The sequence below is a fragment of the Barbus barbus genome, assembly GCF_936440315.1.
Source record: "Barbus barbus genome assembly, chromosome: 27".
Lineage (NCBI taxonomy): Eukaryota > Metazoa > Chordata > Actinopteri > Cypriniformes > Cyprinidae > Barbus > Barbus barbus.
The window spans coordinates 28079238-28100848 of record NC_136755.1 but is presented as its reverse complement, the minus strand read 5'-3'; the positions used below and the strand labels follow the sequence as shown (position 1 = coordinate 28100848).

Below are 21611 nucleotides of genomic sequence, written 5' to 3'. Positions count from 1 at the left end.
TCTTCTATGATAGATATAAGTAAAACGGACAAGAAACTCTCTAGATCAGTTATTTGCATTAAATACGTTAAATACACTTTCAAACGTCTCAGTTACTCTGAAGCTAAACTCTTCATGATTAAAGTTTACAGAAATCAACAGATAATTATCATCAAATAATATAATTTTTAAATCAGTTAAATTAGGCTAATTTCGGACGCAAATATTATTTTTTCTAATTTAAACAGTAAACTCAAAAGCATTAAACTATCATCCATCTTTATAATGTATTTAAATTGTAACGTCAACTTTAAGTGTTTTTTTATTTGACAGATTTTAGAGATTGCTTAAAAATAAATGAATGAATAATTAAAATTGTGTATATATTTATTATACTGGTAATCAGTTTCAGTTATCAGACACAAACACAAAAACAAACGAGTTATCGGTATCAGTATCGGCATCAGTAAATGATCTGAACCAGGAAACATTTCTATATTTATGCATCCCAAAATAAGCAAAAAACAATTAGGGATACACAATATATAATCGGCCGATATTTGCATTTTACACAAGTATAATTAGGCCATTATTGAAAGAAGTTGCCTTTAGCCTATTTTTATTTTCTAAAACAAGTACTAAAGAGTTAACCAGATTATTTTATCATTTTTACAACATATTGCAAAGTTTGGATGTCAGACTTAAGCAATTAAAATTAAACTAAAAGTGAATCAATTTTTGTAACAAATTATAAAGATGCATGCTATTTTCAATAAAATGTGTTGCCGATGTATTATAAAGTGTGCATATATGCAAATTATATATCATATATGCCCATATAATATAATTATATTTTATAGCATTACATTTTATATGCAAATATTATACATTTATATTAGGTATATTATCTATTGGTATAAGATTAAATATCTGTATCTGTCTAATTATCAGTATTATTATGCAGTTTACATTAATGTTTCATAATGATCTGAATGTTTAGTACATCAGGATGTGCTCAAACGATTAACTATGTATTTTAGTAAAAGTTTTTTGACCATTTCAGTCTAAACATGCAAAATTGTTGTAAATTCAATTACCCCTTTCAGACACGAGCAGAACTCATTACAACGTGTGTAAACGGAAGCCTCTCTCTCCGTCACTGCAAACACACACACACACACACACACATTCAGATGTGGCCGCGCGGAGCAGCAGGAAAAGCTCTTACCGTGGTACAATCCTTCCATTAAAGACGAGGAATCCTAGTCCACCACGGGTGCTCTGTAGTAACCGTAAAATACACTTCCACACACATACACACGTTAAAAAGCAGTGGTCTGACACACAGGCATAGTAGTGCAAGAAAAACTGGATCCGGCATGTAGAGGAGCGTTGGTGGTGTGAGCACACGCGTGCAGAACGGACGGGGGTCTTTGTCTCTCACTCGCAGCTCCAGAGAAAAGATGAGAGGAGAAGCTTGAGGGGGAGGGAGGCAGAGAGAGAGAGAGGGAGGCTCTGGTAACCGACGGTAACGGTGAGATCAGCACATCTCCACCCCCCTCATCCCCTCTGAGTAAAGCACAGCAGACTGCAGCTACAGATGAACTTTCTGCAGCTCTGCAATCAAGGGACAGTTTACGCAAAAATTATCCTCATGTCATTCTAACCACGTGTTCTCTTTCTTTCTTTCTTGAATGACAAAATGCAATGGAAGCGGTGGTGATTTTATAGTGTCGAGCTTCAAAAAACACCCTAAAGCCCTGAGAGACATTTTACCCTCTTAAATCTCATTTGCACTTGTGTTAAGTTCAAAAACAGTGCATTATAAGATGTTTTAAATCAGATTTGATGTCACTGATGCCAATATACTGCAAATGAGATTTGAGAGCACAGCTTAAAGATTTGGGAAAAATACATTATTGTAATTTTTCTGATAAAAAAACAAAAAATCATGATTGCATTTAAAAATGCATTTTTTTGTTTTTTTGCAATTGTTTGATTGTAGGACTGCAGAATATAACACCAAAAAAAAAAATGTCAAAACACGATCATATAACAATAGAACCATAAAATAATAAAAGATTAAAATTAGGGCTGTCAATTGATTAAAATATTTAATCGCGATTAATCGCAACTTAATCTCACATTTTTATATGCTCTAAATGTACCTTAAATTAATACTTTTCAGGTTTTTCAACCTGGTATTTCTATGTCCTTTTTTTATGTGTCTAATAGACATGCACAAGTTCTTTGAAAAACATCTATGACCTTTGAAACATGTCTAGTCTTCATGCTCTTTGTTGAACATGGTTTCAATAATAATAAACATATAATGCATAAAGCATCCATATTTGTCCATGCCCATGTTGATTAGAGCATTAAAAACTTAAAAAAGGTACATTTAGAACAAATAAAAATGTGCGATTAAGTTTTGATTAATCGCGATTAACTTTTTTAATCGACTGACAGCCCTAATTAAAATAGATGATAAACAGGGGATATTAATAAAAATAATAAATAAATAAAAATAGATAATAAACAAAAAGTTAAATCCGGTACCAACCATACACCATAACATTGCTTAAAAAAATAGAAAATAAAAGTTTCTTTCAGTTACTGTACTTGACATGACAAATGACAAACATACACAACAAAAGTACTAAAATTTAAAGAAAAAATAAAAATATACATTTTAAAAAAACTGTTCAAAATATTAATACAAGCTATAATAGTATCTCAATTAAACTAAAATAACGCTCTTATTAAATAAAGATATTAAAATAAAATGATATATTATTACTATAATAACACTATATTTTAAAATAAATTAAAATAAAAGATTTAATAAAATAATTGTATTTTACAGTACACTGCAAAATGACAATACTAACACTTACTGTTATAATAAGCTGCATGCGTGTAATTAAACATGAAATATGCATTTATTGAAATAAATCCCAGCCTTTTGTGATTTATCATGATTTTGATTTTAGTTCGCTTAAATGTTTAGTAATATTTGAGCAACACTTGTACAAAATTCATGGAAAAAAAATCCAAACAATCTCACAAGATTCATAAGTGTGTCATATGAAAATAGTGCCAGCATCTCCAATAACAGCTGAACTTTATACATTTGGCTGTATAAAGCCATACATTATCTGAAAATGTCTATTTTGTCTTTCCAAAACCAAACTTCAACTTCCAGAAGTCAGATGTTCCCTGAAGGACAGCTGTGTTTGAGGACGGTTCTCCTGTTTCTTCTGACTGAATCCCGTCTGGGTTTCAAGATCACGGCGAATACGATCAGTGAAATCAGATCCATGTGTTGGGTTTGCTCTCCTGCATCACACGCCTTCAAACCCATCACAAACCAATGGAAAACCTCAACTTTCCCTCTCTTTCTCTCTGATACTCTCAAGATGAGCCCTTCCTCACAATCAGATCCACTCACTGAAGACACATCAAAACCATGTCCAACAAAAGTCACCAGCAGCAGGAACTGGATTTCACAGCTGCTGCGGCTTTGTCCACGGCATTCATGTCTCTGAATATCCTGCATGGGTTTTACTGTCAAATAATTCAATCATCTGCTTCCCTCGCCGACACAATCGGATCAGAATCATTCAATCCACCGTAACAGGATATAATATCGGCTGACAGATAGACTGTAATACAACGAACTAGTTCATAACAGCCACCCCAGGGGCGTCTAAAGAGAGTTTATGAAATTTCATAAAGCAATATGTGTTTTATCACCCTTAACTGAAGACGCTGTATGGATAAATGATAGTAAAGACACCACACAAACCAAAACTGTGCTGTCTTGAAGATCATATTAGATGAGTCTTGTGACCATAATCTTATATTATACACAAAATAATTAAATTTATATCACTGAATGTTGCTGGGTATATGAGCATGCAGTTATTTTTTCAGTGGAAATTCACCACGCAAATGTTTAAAATTTTATTTTTTCTTAAATCTAAAAAAAAAAATAATATTTTTTTTTAAATCTGGCAAAAATTAAATAGATCAAATATCATATTATGAGTATGTATCAGTATCAGACTATAAAATATAATAATAATAATTGTTATTATTATTAATGCATTTGCTGAGAAGTATAATAATAATTATTATTAAATAAATAATAGTAATGATTATAATCATTATTATATAAAAAAAATAAAATTATATTGAACATATTATAAATGTTTTTATATTTAAATGCTAAAATAACTATGTCTAATAATCCAGTGAATTAAATAATTTACAAATTGAAGGTATTTCATCATGTAATTTTTAATAAATAAATTCTAATATGAAATATATGAAAATATATAAAACAAACATTTTATAAATTCTAATAAATAACAATAAAATAATATACACATACACAAAATATTTATTTAAATAAATTTAGATTTTAATTAAAAGGTAAAAAAATTCAGAATTATAATAACAAAATATATTACTACAAGTATTAAAAATAAGTAAATAAATAAAAATGGATACTATATATATTATAAATGTATAGTATTATAAATAAGATTCTATAAACACACACACAAACGTGCAATTGCAGGCTTTTCTCCTTTCAAAAGACAGACAGCCATGTTTCTCTCCTGTTTTACTATCAGATGAATATCCTGTTGATTATCATTAGTGTGTGTGGCTGTAAGGAGCCGTGTTTCTCTCCTCGTGTTCTCATGAGTGTGGATTCTCTCTTACACATTCAGGCCGGCGTTTGGCCTTGGTCTTGTGAGAAACACTGATTCTCATGCTCAAGGTCGTACGAGTGTCTCTTCTTTCATGTAACGTCAAAACAGCTCAGAATTTCTTTCAGAAACCTGTGATGAGCTCAATTCCTGACCCAAAGCAGCTTAACCAGCAAACACATACACACGATTAAAAACCCAGCAGCGTCTGTCATTCTTCACCTTCCTGACACACACTTCCAGCCTGCTATCAGCTCCTTCCTTCAGACAGACGACCGCAGACGCATGCGAACGAGAGAGAGACAGAGACACGTAGAGCAGCATCTCTGATAGCGAGAGTCCTGCGACGGGACGGTTTCCCACATGCCTTCAGCAAACACTGGTGAGGATGATGATGGGTGTTTATGTGTCTGAACACAAACACTAGAGCAAGAACAGCAGCCAAACACTTCATTATCGCCATTCTGGATATAATATCTACAGTATATAGATACAAAGTACAATACTTTAATATTACAATAATATTTATTTAAATGCAAAGCTGCTAATTATTTGTATGGTATGGCCGATAACCGATAAATGACCGATATAAAAATCTACACTATGTTTAAAAAAAAACCTATGGTTTTTTAAATTATTATTATTACAAATTATTTAAAATTTTAATATAAAAATATTTAAAAAAGGTTTTATATGTATAAATAAAATTAAGATATAATATTCAAATATATTATCAAAAAGATCAAATAAAAATCAAAATAGATAAGTGTAAAGATTATAATTGACAATGTTATTAAATTAAGAATGTTTTCAAGATTAATTTTACGAATTAAATTTATTAGATTATGACAAGCATAATCTGCATTTAATAATAAAAATAATAATACAAATTACAATAAATTATTTTAAATGCTTAAATGTAAATTTTGTATATTTATGAAACAAATCTAAAAACGATGTATATAATATACAAAATTCATTAAAAAAAATTATTCAAAATAGATACAACTGTAAATATTAGATAACCGTAAATGTAATCCGAATTTAAAAATGATCATGCAAGTTAAACTGTTGACATGTTTGTAGCAGCTACCTGAATAATAACTTATTCAATTTAATGACAGACATTTGACAACGAAAAACTATAGCACCCCCTTGAGTACTGAGTGATGCAAGAACCCAGAGTATGTTAAACAGGACTGCATGCATGCAATAAACTGGCCAAGTATTCATGTCTGTGTTCATGCACTCGTGTTTCTGATCTAAAGGTCAAAGAGATGAAATCACGGAAATCAAGAAAGCTTGACTAACACTAAGCGGACTACCAAAGTGCTACCGAAAATAAAGCACACGGGCCTAAACGAACACAGAAGGAGGCATATGACACTTCAGTCTGAGTACAAGCAGACATGTTTCTGTACATATGTGGTGTTAAACACGTCTGCCAGCTGGAGCGAGTCCTTGTAATTACTGTATCTGTGCTGTATTCACAGACGGACTCACGGCAGATAAATGTGTGTCATTCTGATAGTAAACCACTTTCTCCAGGCCGTTACAGAGCTCTAGAGCAGCGTCACATTTCTGCACACAATGGCTGATGTTGTTCAGCACAGCTCAGCTTTGCGTTTTATCCGTTTATCTTTCTTTCTGTCGGTGACTCACACTTGACACTGCTGAAACCTAATTACAGGCCATTACGTGCCCTCGCTGCTCTGCCCCGGGACAGAAGATGAGCTAAGAGAGGAGAGGTTAGGGTTCACAAGACTGACCCGAGAATCATTTCAGCTCAGAAATCAAGGAAAGGGTTACTAACTTCTGTCTATTCGCCCAACATAGAATTATCAAAGGCAATAATTATTATCATGTTAAAACTGATGACCAATAAATGGCTGATATTGAAATTCTATACTATATCTAAAAAACAAACATTTAAAACTCAAATGCATTTTATGAAAACTAGATAATTAGGAAAAGATCAGTCAGATTAATTATGGGGGAAAAAATGTTAAAATAATGAATGTATAAAATTCAATATTATATATATATTAATTAATTTTTAGTTTAAATATGTAGTTTTACGTTATTTTTATGTACAATAAAAATACATTTTATACACACACACACATATATATTATTTAAAAAAACATTATTGTATTCAAGAATTTTTATTTTAATTGTTGTTTTATTTTATTTCTATGTATAAATTAAAATAAAACTGCATAGTAACATAATAAATGTAAAAAATCTAAACAAAAAAAACAGATATAATCCATGAAATGAAGCCAGACTGTTGAGGAGCTCTTCGGCACTCACAGAATAAACATTCATATGCGTAGGTCACAGTTTGAATGGATGAAAAATGACATTTTGCAATGTTAACATCTCAAAAGCATGTCATCAATCATTTCAGACACGTCTGTCTCTCTCGGTCGCTGTCAGAGGTGCGTTTAGAGGACGAGATCCCTTCGAGGACATGGTGGATGGGCAGTGATGTCACTTCTGTTAAAGCCAGAGTGCGTGTGTGTGTGTGTGTCCCAACAGCCCAGTCGAAGCCCCGAGGACACGGTGATAAACTATGATGTCATTTCCCTGCATTGTGAGGAGACACAAGCACCAGCTAACAGGAGCACAGCTAGCACTTCAGCTAGTGTACAGAGACACCGCTGGCCACACGCAAACACTCTGATTGGATAAGAGCTTCAAAAGCCAACAGCTCCGAGGAAAAAACCCCAAACAGGATCCAAATCCTGACCAGAAAATTAAGTCCAAATTTGTCACCTAGAGTCCACAGCACATATTTCACCAGACTTTCTACCTGCTTTGGTGTTGGAATATACATATTTAATAAATTATTAACATAATAAAATATATATTATTTAAACAATTTCATTTTCATATATATTATATATATATATATATATTAATTCTATTTAAATATACAAATAAAATAATACTTAAAATTAAAATGTAAATATATAATTTTATATGTTTTATTTATTTATAACTTATTTATCCATTATCTAATATGTATTATTTATTTTTTTATATATACTTTACACTCTTTATTATAGCTTTGTTTGATTAAAAAAAAATCCCATCAGCCTTAAACACATAAATAACACTAAATAAACATGTTATTGCAGTTAATTGAAACAACAGCCAAAGTACTCCTGAAATCAGGATGAACTATAATATACTGACTGAAACCCAACAGCTTGAGGACCAGGGTCACAAGATCCCCACTTTACAAATAAAAGCAAATGACGCACACAGATGAGTGAATAAAGGGGAATCATAAATGAAGGAGATTTCTGAGATCCGGACAGAAGAACGCTGCTTATCTCCCCAAACAGCTGCTTTAATTTCACAGCCGGAGCAAAGCTTTCTCCATCAGTGGACTGGAAAACACACTCTGACAATAAAGACACACAGAGACCAGCGATATACAACCCTGTCATTCACACCATCATCTGAAAAGTCATGCAAATATGGATAAAAAAAATTCAGACAAAAAAAGCCAATGAATCACTGTGGCACTCAGAAACCTCAGTGCCGTCAATTGTATATTTCACTCCGTTAGTATGTCAGTATCTTTAGTAGTAGTAGAGTAAGTAGATCAACTAACTACATCAAATAATATTTTTACATTTAAATAAGATTTTGTGGCTTTTAATCCATATCTGATCGCTTTGAGAAAATCTAGATTATAGTGTACAATTAAACACTGATAAAATTACATTTTAGTACATTTAGTATATTTAAACATATAAAATATAGTGGATTTTCTTCTAGAAAATAGATTAAAATGTATAAATATTAAAATAGAAATACTGGTAGGATAAATAAATTAATAAATATTTTTATCATAACGTTTAGTACAGAAAAAGTAGATCAGGTAACTAGATCAAAAAAAAAAAAAGATGTTTTCTTTCTGGAAAATAGACCAATAAATAAATAAATAAAAACCTTGTCCAATACAAACTGAGCATTTTCCATTTTCATACACAATGTGTATTAAGAAAGAAAATACCATCAATTATCATTTCATGTTGACATTACAGCAGACTACATAAAAACGGCCTGCACAAACCAACCATTACTTGCATCAAAAACATGTTTGTTTCTCAGACAGGAGTGGAGACGTGCACAGAAAGAACCGGGTAAATTCAAGCGAGTCCCTTCAGACATCAGCGTTTATTTACCGGCGTGCGGATCCGAGTGTCATCCACAGCTCTCAGACAGAGCTGGAGAAACGTCAGTGCTTTCAGACAGATACACAACAGCGTTCAGAGAAAGCAAGAGCTGGCTTTAGTTCACAAGGGCTGAATGCCTCGCTGGAACAATGACAGCTTGATAGGTGCACGCTTTCAGCCGAGAGACTCTGAGAAACTGTTACACAGAACCAGCAGCTTCTCTGCAAACATATCCGTTTATGTACAGATAAGTGGGGATACTTCACCCAAAAATGAAATCGTGCCATCGTTTACAAACCCAAAACTATGTATTTCTTTGCACTGCAGAACACATAGAAGAACAACATTAAAACCAAATTTCATTATATGATGATGACAAACTTTAATTTTTAGGTAAAGTATCCTATTACATTTATGCATTTAGCAGACGCTTTTATCCAAAGCGACTTACATTGCATTCAAGTTAGTTTTTACATTTTATCAGCTCTTGCTTTCCCTGGGAATCGAACCCATGACCTTAGCGTTGCTAGCGCCATGCTCTACTATTTGAGCTACAGGAAAGCGTCTATCAAAATCACATAGACAGAGCACGGTTGGACATAGTTAGGAAAAATGATTGGAATAACATTAATATTACCAATATTACACATACTTCAATATTTAAAACATGCTAATTGTCTGATTGTATAGCAAAAATTTACAAAACTTTTTTTTTTTTTTTTTTTAAAGAAGTCTCTTCTGCTCACCAAGGCTGAATTTCTTTGAATAAAAATACAGTAGTCAGTACAATTGTGAAATATTTTTACAATTCCAAATAGCTGATTCCTGTGAGAATACCTTGTAAAATGTAATTTATTTCTATGATCAAAACTGTATTTTCAGCATCATTACTCCAGTTTTCAGTGTCCAGTGATCCTTCAGAAATCATTCTAATATACTGATTTGCTGCTTAAGAAACATTTCTGCTTATTATCAATGATGAAAACAGTTGTGCTGCTTTATATTTTTGTGGAAACCGTGATACATTTTATTTTCAGGATTCTTTGATGGATAGAAAATTCATAAGAGCAGCATTTATTTTAATCTTTTGTAACATTATAAATGTGACCCTGGAGCACAAAACCAGTCATGAGGATCAATTTTTTGAAATTGGGATTCACACATCATCTGAAAAGCTGAATAAATAAACCTTCCATTGATGTATGGTTTGTTAGGATAGGTTTCTTTGTCTGAGATACAACTATTTGAAAATCTGGAATCTGAGGGTGCAAAAAAAATCTAAATATTGAGAAAATCACCTTTAAAGTTGTTCAAATGAAGTTCTTAGCAATGCATATTACTAATCAAAAATGAAGTTGATATATTTACGGTAGGAAATTTACTAAATATATTCATGGAACATGATCCTTACTTAATATCCTAATGATTTTTGGCATAAAATAAAAATCTATAATTTTGACCCATACAATGTATTTTTGGCTATTGCTACAAATATACCTGTGCTACTTAAGACTGGTCACAAATGTCTTTACTGTCATTTCTGATCAATTTAATGCATCCTTGCTGAATAAAAGCATTATGATGTGAAAGCAAATGTACTAAAACATTTCAAATACTCCTTTTTAAAAACACAGTATATAGTATACACTGTGCAGCATGCAATAACATTCCAAATGTAGCCTGTGCATTCTAAGGCTTCCTGTCTGCACGACATCACTTCCTGTAGCAGCATCACACTAAAGACAAGTGCCAAAGAAGGCCGATTCCCACAGGCCTGCGAGGGCGAACAGTAGCCATTGTGTTCATGCAGCTTTTTAAAACATAAACACACTTCCTTCTGTTTCCACCTTCCAGCGGCAGGGATCTGGCCAGGAGAACGGAAAGAGCTGAGCTACACCGAATAAAAAAATAAAAATGTAATAAAAAAGAGGCCGATTCTTTGTGTGTCAGTTCCTGTCATTCCTGCCCCGGCGCACTAATGACGGGTCTCTCAGGTAAAACTGTAAAGCCTTTAGGCCACAGGAACTGGAAGCAGCTCGCGCTAATTTCCTGCGGAGTCGTCTTTAAGTCCAACCAGGCCAACATGTACTCAGCTCTCCAACAGTTTAACAAGAAACTCAAGCCTCTGCACAAAGAAGCCAGTTATAAAAGCACTTCAAGAGCTTGTTGAAGTACAGGTGGTTGATTTGGACCGGTTCAGACCAGATCACCATCCAGCACACGTTTATAAAGCAGCATTTGTGAGTGTCGTTACCTCCGCGGCTCAGTCTGAATGAGCCATTGAGACGGCTGGAAACTGTAAGTACAGCGGTACCATCACTCGCTCTCAATGGAGGCTCTGTCCACACGCTCTCCTCTCAGCTATAAACACTGACACAAACACGCCAGATACACATGCACAGGTTCGAAACAATCAACTAGTTCAGGTGTTGACTGAATTCTATTATCAATACAGATATCTAGAGAGCAATGGCAATATATGTGGCATGCAGGTACACAAAAAAAATCTTATTTTTCACAGAATGCAATTTCAATAAAGAAAACGAGATGCACAAAAAATGCTGTAATGCAACACACTTATTTGTTTCGCACTACTTTTTACACTACTTTTGATCGGTTAATTGACGCCGATATTCTCTAAATTTACAAATATCGGTCTGGCTAGCACCCATCACTAGTTAGGAAGACAATGTTGCCCTAAACACACATAGATGGCTATTCCTGCCCAGAGGAAAAAGGCGTTTTCCTCTTAAACCCTGAGGGACGATACAAGGTAGCAACATCCTGCTAAACAATCTCAGTTAAATGCTATGCCACCACACACACACACACGCACACATATATATGACTGAGCTTCCTGTCACAGCTGCTGAAATCACAGGCCATCTTCCTGTGCAGCTAAAACAACAGGATTACACGCCATCAGATAGATGCATTATGAGGAGAAATCTGGTTATACCTTACAGAATGATTAATGATCTAATCACACAGTGCAGGTTGAGCCGAGCTATCAGGTTCACTGCAAATAATGTACGGAATGCCTTTTATGTGAGCGAGAAGTTGTATTCACACGGGTAAATCTCTTGTGATGACAATGCAGCGGTCGCAAACGAAACATAATGACGAGTGGTGTCAGCCGTAATTCACTGAAACGCTGTGATCTCACAGTCTGGCGGCTGTCGCCTAGTACCGGCTCTAAAAATACCCCAGCCCTGCGCACTGTCATTTCCACGCACAAAATACAGTATCGCTCGTACACAGAGCTGCCAGAACACATCAGCAAATTACTGAGATTCCCCAGCACAATCAAGCTCTGTTTGCTCTCTGATCACATTCAAGGATGAGGAGCTAGACTGACATACAGGACATCAAACTGGTGCAATCATTAGTATGATGGCATATAAACACATTCTTATTAAATTGTGCTTTCATATAATTTCCTACCATTCAATTACTCTACTCAATCTCAATAGTAATTTTAACCATGACCTACTGCAACCTTTTGAATCATAACCTATGTATCAACATGTGATTTGTATCATTAAAAACATTATTTCCAAATTAACGTCCTGTCCAAAAAGTACTAATGTACTAATAATACAACAATAACTCAATAAGACTAAGGAAAGTCGACTGACTAAAAGGTTGCAATTAAAATTTTGATGCAAGTTTCAGCAGTGTGTGGGATATGCTTTTATTTTTCCAAATAATCGCACATAAAAAAAAAAAAAACATTTTCCCAGAATATTGCATGAATAATCTGCCAGCAAAAAAATACATAAACGAATAAATAAAATAAAATTATGAAACAAAATATAAATAACTAAAAAGTAAATCCAATATGCTGTCTAAAGCGTATAGAAATGCTCTGATATATGTACTAAAAACCATATTAAAAAAATATTATCACCATTGTACATCTCCAAAAAACATATTATTACTCTGGTATACACCCATAAAGCATGGTAAATATTTTGTAAAATTGATCAAAACAAGGCACATCTCCAAAAAACACAGTATTACAATGGGGCATACCCATAAATCATGGTAAATATTTTGTAAATGTAATAAAAAACCTGCTGAATTAATGCTTCAACTGTAAAATTACTCACACTGTGTATATCGAATTTATTGTTTTATTTTCCCTTCATGTATTTTTAAAATTAATGCCTATGCTCTGCATACAATCCATGCATTACAATACAACCCTTTTTTATCATTTATTCTTATATACTAAATCTATATTCTTATGCAATACTTGGTAATAACTTGTGTTGATTGAAATAGCTGAGCTTGTAGAATAACATGAACTGTCATCAAATCCTGCTGCTGTACACTTGATAAACAGAAACTGTGTAAAACACAACACAATGGGTTTGTGCTGAAGTAGTGTAGCATAAACTTTTGAAACTGAAGTCAACATAAACCTCCAAAGTCAATATTAAGCTCGATTCGATCCAATGAACCCGACGCGCGTAATCAGCGCGCAAATATCGGATCCAAATCCATCAGATTTAGAGCAGTATTCCTCATGAACGCATGGCACGGTCGATCCAGCACAGGAATGCTCATAATTAATCGTTTACAGTGACACTTTGTTTCTTTCTAACAGATGTGTGACCGCATGAATGCGCGCTACTCACTCGATTATTGTGTGATCTTCCAGAATGCGCTTTTCCAGTCTTCTCCAGTCGATTCTCTCTCATTCCAGCTTTTCATTCCCTCTCATTCCAACATGGCTGACGGGCAGAACCCAGCCCACTCCAGCTCCATCCAGCTCCACAAACACACACAAACACACTCCTCCCAGTCCCGAGTGAATGAACGCCGCTGGAGACGCGCACCAGACTTTGGCCACTGGCGCCGGGGTAGTCCGATTCTTTTAGCGAATCGATTCGCTCGAACGGTCAAGTGAACTCTCTCGCCGATTCTATTGAATTCAAATGGGTACGATCATCTTAAAGGGGTCATCGAAAAGTTGATATGATTCTTTAGGGTCTTAATTAGCTCTGTACTTGTACTCTGCATAAATGACAATAAAGTTGAATCTAATCTAATCTAATGAAAAGTTTATAATGTACTTTGGTTAAAATTTCTCAATGGTAGTGCAAAACAACAAAAACTTTTTAACCTGTCAAAATCAACTCTGTTTTGAGCAAGCTGTTTTTAGTCCAAGTTGCTTTAAATGCTAATGAGCTCTGCTGACCCCGCCCCTCTCTTCCGTGGGGTGTCGAGCAAAACTTCAGCCATAAAACTGGCTAACTTTATTATAAACTGGCATATTATTAGGAAAGGCAATTTGCAAAGATTCATAAAAAAATGTTATACTCACTTCTTCTGTAGATGAAGCTGGATCACGAATGATTTGCGCGAACATAGATGCAGATCGGGGATCGGCGCATTCCCTTCAAAATGAAAGTAACGTTAATCCTCTGGGTCTTCAGCAGCTCAGATGTCGGGAGTAAATTACGACTGCTATATTCATTATTACATCCAACAACAAAACGCCTCAATCGCTTATTCGGAGACAACTTGTCTTCCCCTGCACTGGAGTCGACACAATGGTGGACTCTCAGCTCACTCAGGGCGGGGCTAAGGTAAGACGTCCTTGTCAATCAAATATCGTGGGAGGGGCCTGCGCAGACTGAGATCTGCGTTCCGAAGTCATGATCTGAAACGTTGGTTCGCGAATCATTATTCAGATAGGACTTCGGATCGCGAATCATTTGATTTAAATCGGAACTCGGAGCAGGTTCGCAAATCTTTTGATTCAGATTAGGACTTTGGCGCTCGTATCGCAAATCTTTTTTCTGATTTCTTTTGATTTTATTAAACTGTATAAAATATCAAACTAAAAAAAGAAAGAAAGTACACACAAATACAAACCTCTTAAGAAAATTATCCATGGTTTTACTACAAGATTATCTTCTTCCTAAACCGGTTTCACTTACAGTTCAGCTATTGACAAAGTTTTGCGAAACGATTCAATCGAATCATTCCGAGGAATCAGTTCAAAAGATGGATTCGTTCGTTCACTGGGCAAACATGCCTGGAGACAATGGAGTAGCCTGACCATGAATGACTCTCATGAGTTCAACAGTGGACATTTGTGTTTGTGGTCTCTATAGGGTCTCCATCTGAGAGAGCACATTGCTCAAGAAGTGACTGTTTTCTGTGTTCTGTTCTATTCTATTCATTTTGAGAAGATGAACTATGGAAATTCAGTGATAGCAAATCACTGAATCACTTTGGAAAGTCAGTCATACCAAATCAAATAATAATGTTTGGCGTGGCACATAATCGGTTTGTGCTTTGGGTTTAAAAACACTTTATTCAGCGATTCATTTCATTTTCACACCCTGAGGAGTCTCATTCTTGTGTGGTTACTGTACTGATATCAGCAGTTTTTCATGGTCATGTGATTGTTGCTCCTTTATATGCTGATCTGGGATCAGCTCTTCATGATTAAACCATAAACCTAATCACCATGTGTGAAACCACATCTGTTTGATCTCAGATCAGCAGAACTTTGGCTTTGCTGACTTTTATAATCATGTTCATATAATAAAAGCATTATGGACCCACCTAAATGAGTCACGTCTAGGCGGGAGTGAGTTCTCTGAAAATCCCCTCACTGATGAATTGATCAGATCACAGCTGAAGGAGAAACTTTCTTCTAGTGAATGGGATTTCTCTCTTTTACTGCTCACGTCACCAGCACCTGTTCCACAGAAACCACTCCTCTTTCTTTGGTGGGAATTTAACTCCTCAATTCTCTTCAACCTGGAAATGAGCTCTGAACAATGTCCAAACATAAAGAGCATTCACACAAGACAAATATTAGTTCACAGATCACTTCACTCAGAAAGCTTCAAACAAACATCCGGATGTAAATCATAAAAAAGAACATAAAGTATAGGAGCTTCTGAACTTCTGCATGTTTCAGAAAGTTTAGGACTGATTCCAAAAATAAGAATTTGACAATTATTCAAATAGCATTGTTCTCAAAACTATAAATAATGCCAAATGTTAATATACATTAATAATTACAACATATTTTCAAATTCATACTTTCCTGTTTGTTAATTCAGTTCATTTATTAATAAATTTGTTCTCAAATCAGACATTACAAAAACGTAATATAGTATTTTAACTGTCAATTGTTGAGCTTGGCAGAAGTGTTCACTATGAGTTAGTGTTAGTGTAATATTTTGCATTACATTTTATTTTAATATTTTCTGTTTTTACCTTTTAGCTAATTAATTGAACTAGAATTTTTGTTAAAATTGTAGTCATTTTAAATGTAAAAGTTTTTAAATGTCTGTATAGTGTTTATTAATTGTTTCAAAGTATTTAGTTTTAGTTATTTGTGACCCTGGAGCACAAAACCAGTCATAAATCGCTGGGGTATATTTGTAGCAATAGCCAAAAATACATTGTATGGGTCAAAATGATCGATTTTTCTTTTATGGCAAAAATCATTAGGATATTAAGTAAAGATCATGTTCCTTAAAGATATTTTGTAAATTTCCTACTGTAAATATATCAAAACTTAATATCTGATTAGTAATATGCATTGCTAAAAACTTCATTTGGACAACTTTAAAGGTGATTTTCTCAATATTTTGATTTTTTTACACCCTCAGATTCCAGATTTTCAAATAATTGTATCTCGGCCAAATACTGTCCTAACATAACAAACCATACATCAATTTTGAAAATGACTGGTTTTGTGGTCCAGGGTCACATTTTAGTACTTTTAGTCATCTATAAAAGATCTGCATAAAGAAGAAATCTGAAATAAAAATTTTATGGAACAAATACCACATGCAGATCTGAAATTACATGAGGGTGAGTAAATATTATTAAACATTTTGTGCAATCCATATTTTTAAATATCTGTTATCCCTCTTTCACTTTAAAAAAATAAAATAAAAAAAAGACTAACAAATGTTTACAAATAGAGAGGCATAAAAAAAATAAGAGTGGTATATCTGTATAATCGCTGCTCTTTAGGTCAGTGTTGGTCAGATGAATGATCTCAACACCACTGAGAGGTTCAGACGGGATTAAACGCCATGATTCCTGATCTCTGGAGATGAAGATTACAAACCATAATCTCACTCCGCAGATGGATTTCACAGCCTTCAGCAGCTCTCAGTGAAGCGAAACGTGTCGCTGCTCTCCTGAGACGTCGATACGAGAAACAACAAAACAAAACAATGCAGCTACAATAGTCAAGATGCCAGACTGAATCAACACTCTTTTTTTCCTCACATATTTTTGTGCAACTAAAAACATTTGCCCATAATATTAACACTCATGATACATGAGGCCATGGATAGCAAACTTTCATGCTGCTTATTAGTATGTATATTTTTCTGGACAGCCAGCTACATTTGACAAAATATGCATTGTGTAACCAGAGCAAACTAAATATTATGCAATATACCACAATGCAATCTACTCAGTGCCATGACTCATTATTTGATCACACTGCCAAAAGTGCAGAAATTGTAACACATAAATAATTTAATAGTAAAAAAAAAAAAAAATTATATATATTATAAAAAATATATATATATACACACACACACACATATGTATGTATGTATGTATGTATGTATATATGTATATATATATATATATATATAAATGGAGTCGCGTGGAATTTTGTCATTGTATATTGTTTCACATATGTGACCCTGGACCACAAAACCAGACATAAGGGTAAATTTTTCGAAATTGAGATTTATACATCATCTGAGAGCTGAATAAATAAGCTTTCCATTGATATTGAGAAAATTGCCTTTAAAGTTGTCCAAATGAAGTTCTTAGCAATGCATATTACTAATCAAAAATTAAGTTTTGATATATATCTGGTATGAAATTTACAAAATATCTTCATGGAACATGATCTTTACTTAATTTACTAATGATTTTTGGCATAAAAGAAAAATCAATAATTTTGACCCATACAATGTATTGTTGGCTATTTCTACAAATATACCCCAGCGACTTAAGACTGGTGTTGTGCTCCAGGCTCACATATATTTGTTTGTTACAGCAGGCAGAATTTAGTATATACTATGCAATAATTAGTGTACTAGTCGATCTGAGAGAATGAAGTATTACAAGAAGCTGTGTGATGAGAAAGAGAATGATTCTTCTGTCCTCTAGTGGTGGATCAAAGAAAGACTACAAAGTTTAATCCAAGACAATTTTATGAATATATACAATAAATACAAATAAACTCTTTAATTTAATCTAAAATGATCATCTAAACCCCAGTCTTCAAAATGACATTTATAAACAAACGCAGAAGTAAAATGTTTCAATAAAAAAATATTATGGCCATTAAAATGGATTTTGCATAGATATAGATACAATACACGATAAACTATTTACAAAAGTTCTTGATATGAAACATATGCATGCAGACAGTTAACTCCGTCATATTCAATGGCACTGAAAATTGACTTTTCAATGAGGCTTATTGTTCTTTTACTGAAAAGTCATGTATCCCGGAATACTATTATTATAAGATAAGTAGTGTTGGAGAGTAAAGTGCATTTTCATATTTCTAAAATGCCACCAGGTGTTTGAAAATTATTCAAAGATGATCAAGTAATCAAACAATTATCCCTTTACAAATTCATACAAACGTGTGTTTTCACATAAATCAAATTCAGACATCAACGAGATACATAAATACTGATATAACACTGAAGAATTCATAATAAATGTAGTATAAAAGTGTCCTTTCCTTCAATATTTACATTTCATATTCATGTAACAAGCAAATTAACACTCAAATGATATATGAATGTGAGAATTTGCATGTTTTGGCTGTAAATGTCCACTGTTTTTCATCTGGCAGTGTGTGTTTGCACTGTTTCTTCATTTAAACTGTGCATCTATGCATTTATGGTCATGTATCTGCTCCAAATGCAGTTTTCCTCTTATTTTTGAAGATATGCTTAACTTTGTCTATAAATGTTCATATCTGATGTGTTCAATGTGTTGAAACAGATCACATGTTCCTGCTGGTTTCTACTCAACTTTCCAGATGGCGATTTTGCCGTCGGCCCGCGCGGCTCCGCTGAGCACGTAGCGATCTTCAGCCGAGCACAGAGTCTGAACGCTGTCGTCGTGTGCCATCAGCTCCTTCTCCACCGTGTATCGATCCGTGTCCACCACGTAGATCTTCCCGCGGGTTTTCCCCTGGCAGCCCACCCAGATCTGAGACAAGCAGAGATTTTAATTGCATTCTGTATCTTCTACTTCTACATTCTGACAGATGAACGTGAGCGGTGTCTCACCTGGTTCTTGACTTTGATCATGCAGACGACGCCGGCGCAGTCTTTGAGCTGGATTCTGATGAAGGGTTGGTTCAGGTCTCTGCAGTGCCACACACACAGCTCACCTGCGTCTGCGAAACCCGCCCACAGCTGCTCCGACTGCAATCACATTCCCGTCACAAGCCAATTAATTAGATAAATAAGAAATAAAATGCATAATACTTTATGTGAGTATTATCTTATAAGGGAGATACGGCTGCTGTCTGGTGGAAAGAAAAATTACAAACATTTACTTGGAGCAGTAAGGAACTAGAGCTGCTTAATTATTGCAAAAATCACAATTATTATAATTAATACTGAGATCAGAATTAAAATAAAAAACTGCTTTTAACAACGGATTTCCTTTCACTTCCAAAAAAAAAAATTATATGTACAGGTATATGTATGTATGTGTGTGTGTGTGTGTGTGTGTATGTGTGTATATATATGTATATATTGTAGATAACTAAATTAAATAATACATAGTTTGGGGTCAGATTTGTTTTGAAAGTAATTCATGCTTTATTCAGCAAGGATCAAAAGTGCCAATTAAGACATTTATAAAAGATTTCTGTCAAATAAATGATTCTCTTTTCATCTAAGAATCTTGAAAAATAAAATTAATCGGTTTCCACAAAAATATGAAGCATCACAATTGTTTTCAACATCGATAATAATCAGAAATGTTTCTTGAGCTGCAGAATCAGCATATTAAAATGATTTCTGAAGGATCATGTGACACTGAAGACTGCAGTAATGATGCTGAAAATTCAGCTTTACATCACAGAAATAAATGACATTTTACTCTATATTCACATAGAAAACACTTATTTGAAATTGTAATAATATTTCACAATATTACTGTTTTGACTGTATTTTTAATCAAATAAATGAAGCCTCAGTGACAGTGATCATGAGAGACTTTTTTTCAAAAACCGTTCCAACACTTAATTAAGTAAATAAATCAAATAAAATTAGCTGTTGTAGTGCACTTCCACAACCTACCTAAAATCGTACAGTAATTAAAAAGAAAATTTGAAACATTTTCCAGTCCTATTAGGAAGCATCTAGCAACCAACCGGAAGACCCTAGCAACTTTTTCTGAACCACTTTTCTTGGAAATGATCAAAGCCGGTCCCATCACAGCTCATCAGAGAGGCCAGAGACCCATTAAAACAGCCTCACGCGTGTGATGCATTAACTGCTCTCTCGCTGCGCTAACGAGTGCTGAAGCCCAGCTGGATGGACCAGACGAGCTCATGGCCTCCTTCAGAATCGGTGATTTTTACCTCGTTAAAGAGCAGGAAACTGCTGAAACCTCTTGGTGAACTCAGCAGGTGATCTGGAAGAGACACCTTACGATGAACTGTGCCGTTCCTGAACACTTCCAGCAGACAATCACGACCACCTTTAATACAAAAAATCAGTTACGCACTGAAATGATTTTATTTAACCAAACGGAAATGAAAGTTTTCTTTTTTTTTCTTCTGAAACCGAAAATACAGTTTATCTATTAATCAAATAATTTGTTTTATAATCAACACTCAAAAAAGGAGTTGCATATAAACATTTGAGTTGCACGTGTAGGTCTTAAATAAACTTTTTAATGATATTATGTTTCTTCTCCAATTCATTGTTGAAATATAAACATTTAAACAGAAGCTGTAAAAAAACATACATTAAAGGTGCCATAGAATGGAAAACTGTCTTTACCTTGGCATAGTTGAATAATAAGAGTTCTGTGCATGGAAATGACATACAATGAGCCTCAAACACCATTGTTTCCGCCTTCTAATGTAAATCTCATGAATAAAAAAGACCACTGAAAAACAGGCACTGGCCTGAGAAATACGCTTTTTATAACGCTATTTGAGGAAAAGAAACAACATTTATGACACAGTTGTTGTCTGATTTCATTGGTGATTTCAAAATATGAAATTTAATCGTAAGTTTAGTGAACAGTTTTTGGAGAATTTGATGTTTCCCCATTCAAAGAGATAGGAGTTGCACTTGGATGCCCGAGAGGCGTTTCAAAGATGGCCGCCGAGTGACAGGACTTGTCTTAAAGAGGCTTTGATAAGATTTCACTTACCACATCAACAGAGTAAGGAGAGATGACTGAGGATGATGGCGAATGATTTACAGATCCTGTACACCACTGACAAGCATCTGATCTTGTGAAATGTGTGGTAAGTACTGCCGCTCTATAGTATAAACAGAGTACATGCGATCGCGAATCTCGAAAGTGAAAGTGAAACTAAAAAGTGATCGTGCATTCGAAAGCAGTTTCAATGCCCAGCATATTAATAGCGGCTCCCTGATGTCTGCATTTTATTTACAGTATAATTACCCGATGATATAATTGTGAGAGAAAGTATATA

The 21611-nt window shown here is 34.2% G+C and overlaps 2 protein-coding genes across 4 annotated transcripts in view; both read right to left on the bottom strand.

The window, feature by feature from the left end:
* The window catches only part of LOC306847540 (focal adhesion kinase 1-like), a 90964-nt gene extending 77252 nt beyond the window's left edge, over window positions 1-13712 (bottom strand). Inside the window, exon 1 of one of the 2 annotated variants that reach the window (XM_079381527.1) lies at window positions 13534-13712. The gene's annotated coding sequence lies outside the window, so the exon portion shown is untranslated. The remainder of the gene's footprint in view (window positions 1-13533) is intronic. The other variant, XM_079381526.1, reaches the window with a different exon arrangement.
* Window positions 13713-18099: 4387 nt separating this feature from the next.
* Window positions 18100-21611, bottom strand: part of LOC306847538 (DENN domain-containing protein 3-like) — a 31170-nt gene continuing 27658 nt past the window's right edge. For both annotated transcript variants that reach the window (XM_079381521.1, XM_079381520.1), the window contains exons 22-24: window positions 20520-20638; window positions 19213-19350; window positions 18100-19132 (exon numbers count right to left, since the gene is read on the bottom strand). In XM_079381521.1, the coding sequence (XP_079237647.1) occupies window positions 18944-19132; window positions 19213-19350; window positions 20520-20638 (446 nt within the window). In that variant the 3' untranslated portion in view covers window positions 18100-18943. The remainder of the gene's footprint in view (window positions 19133-19212; window positions 19351-20519; window positions 20639-21611) is intronic.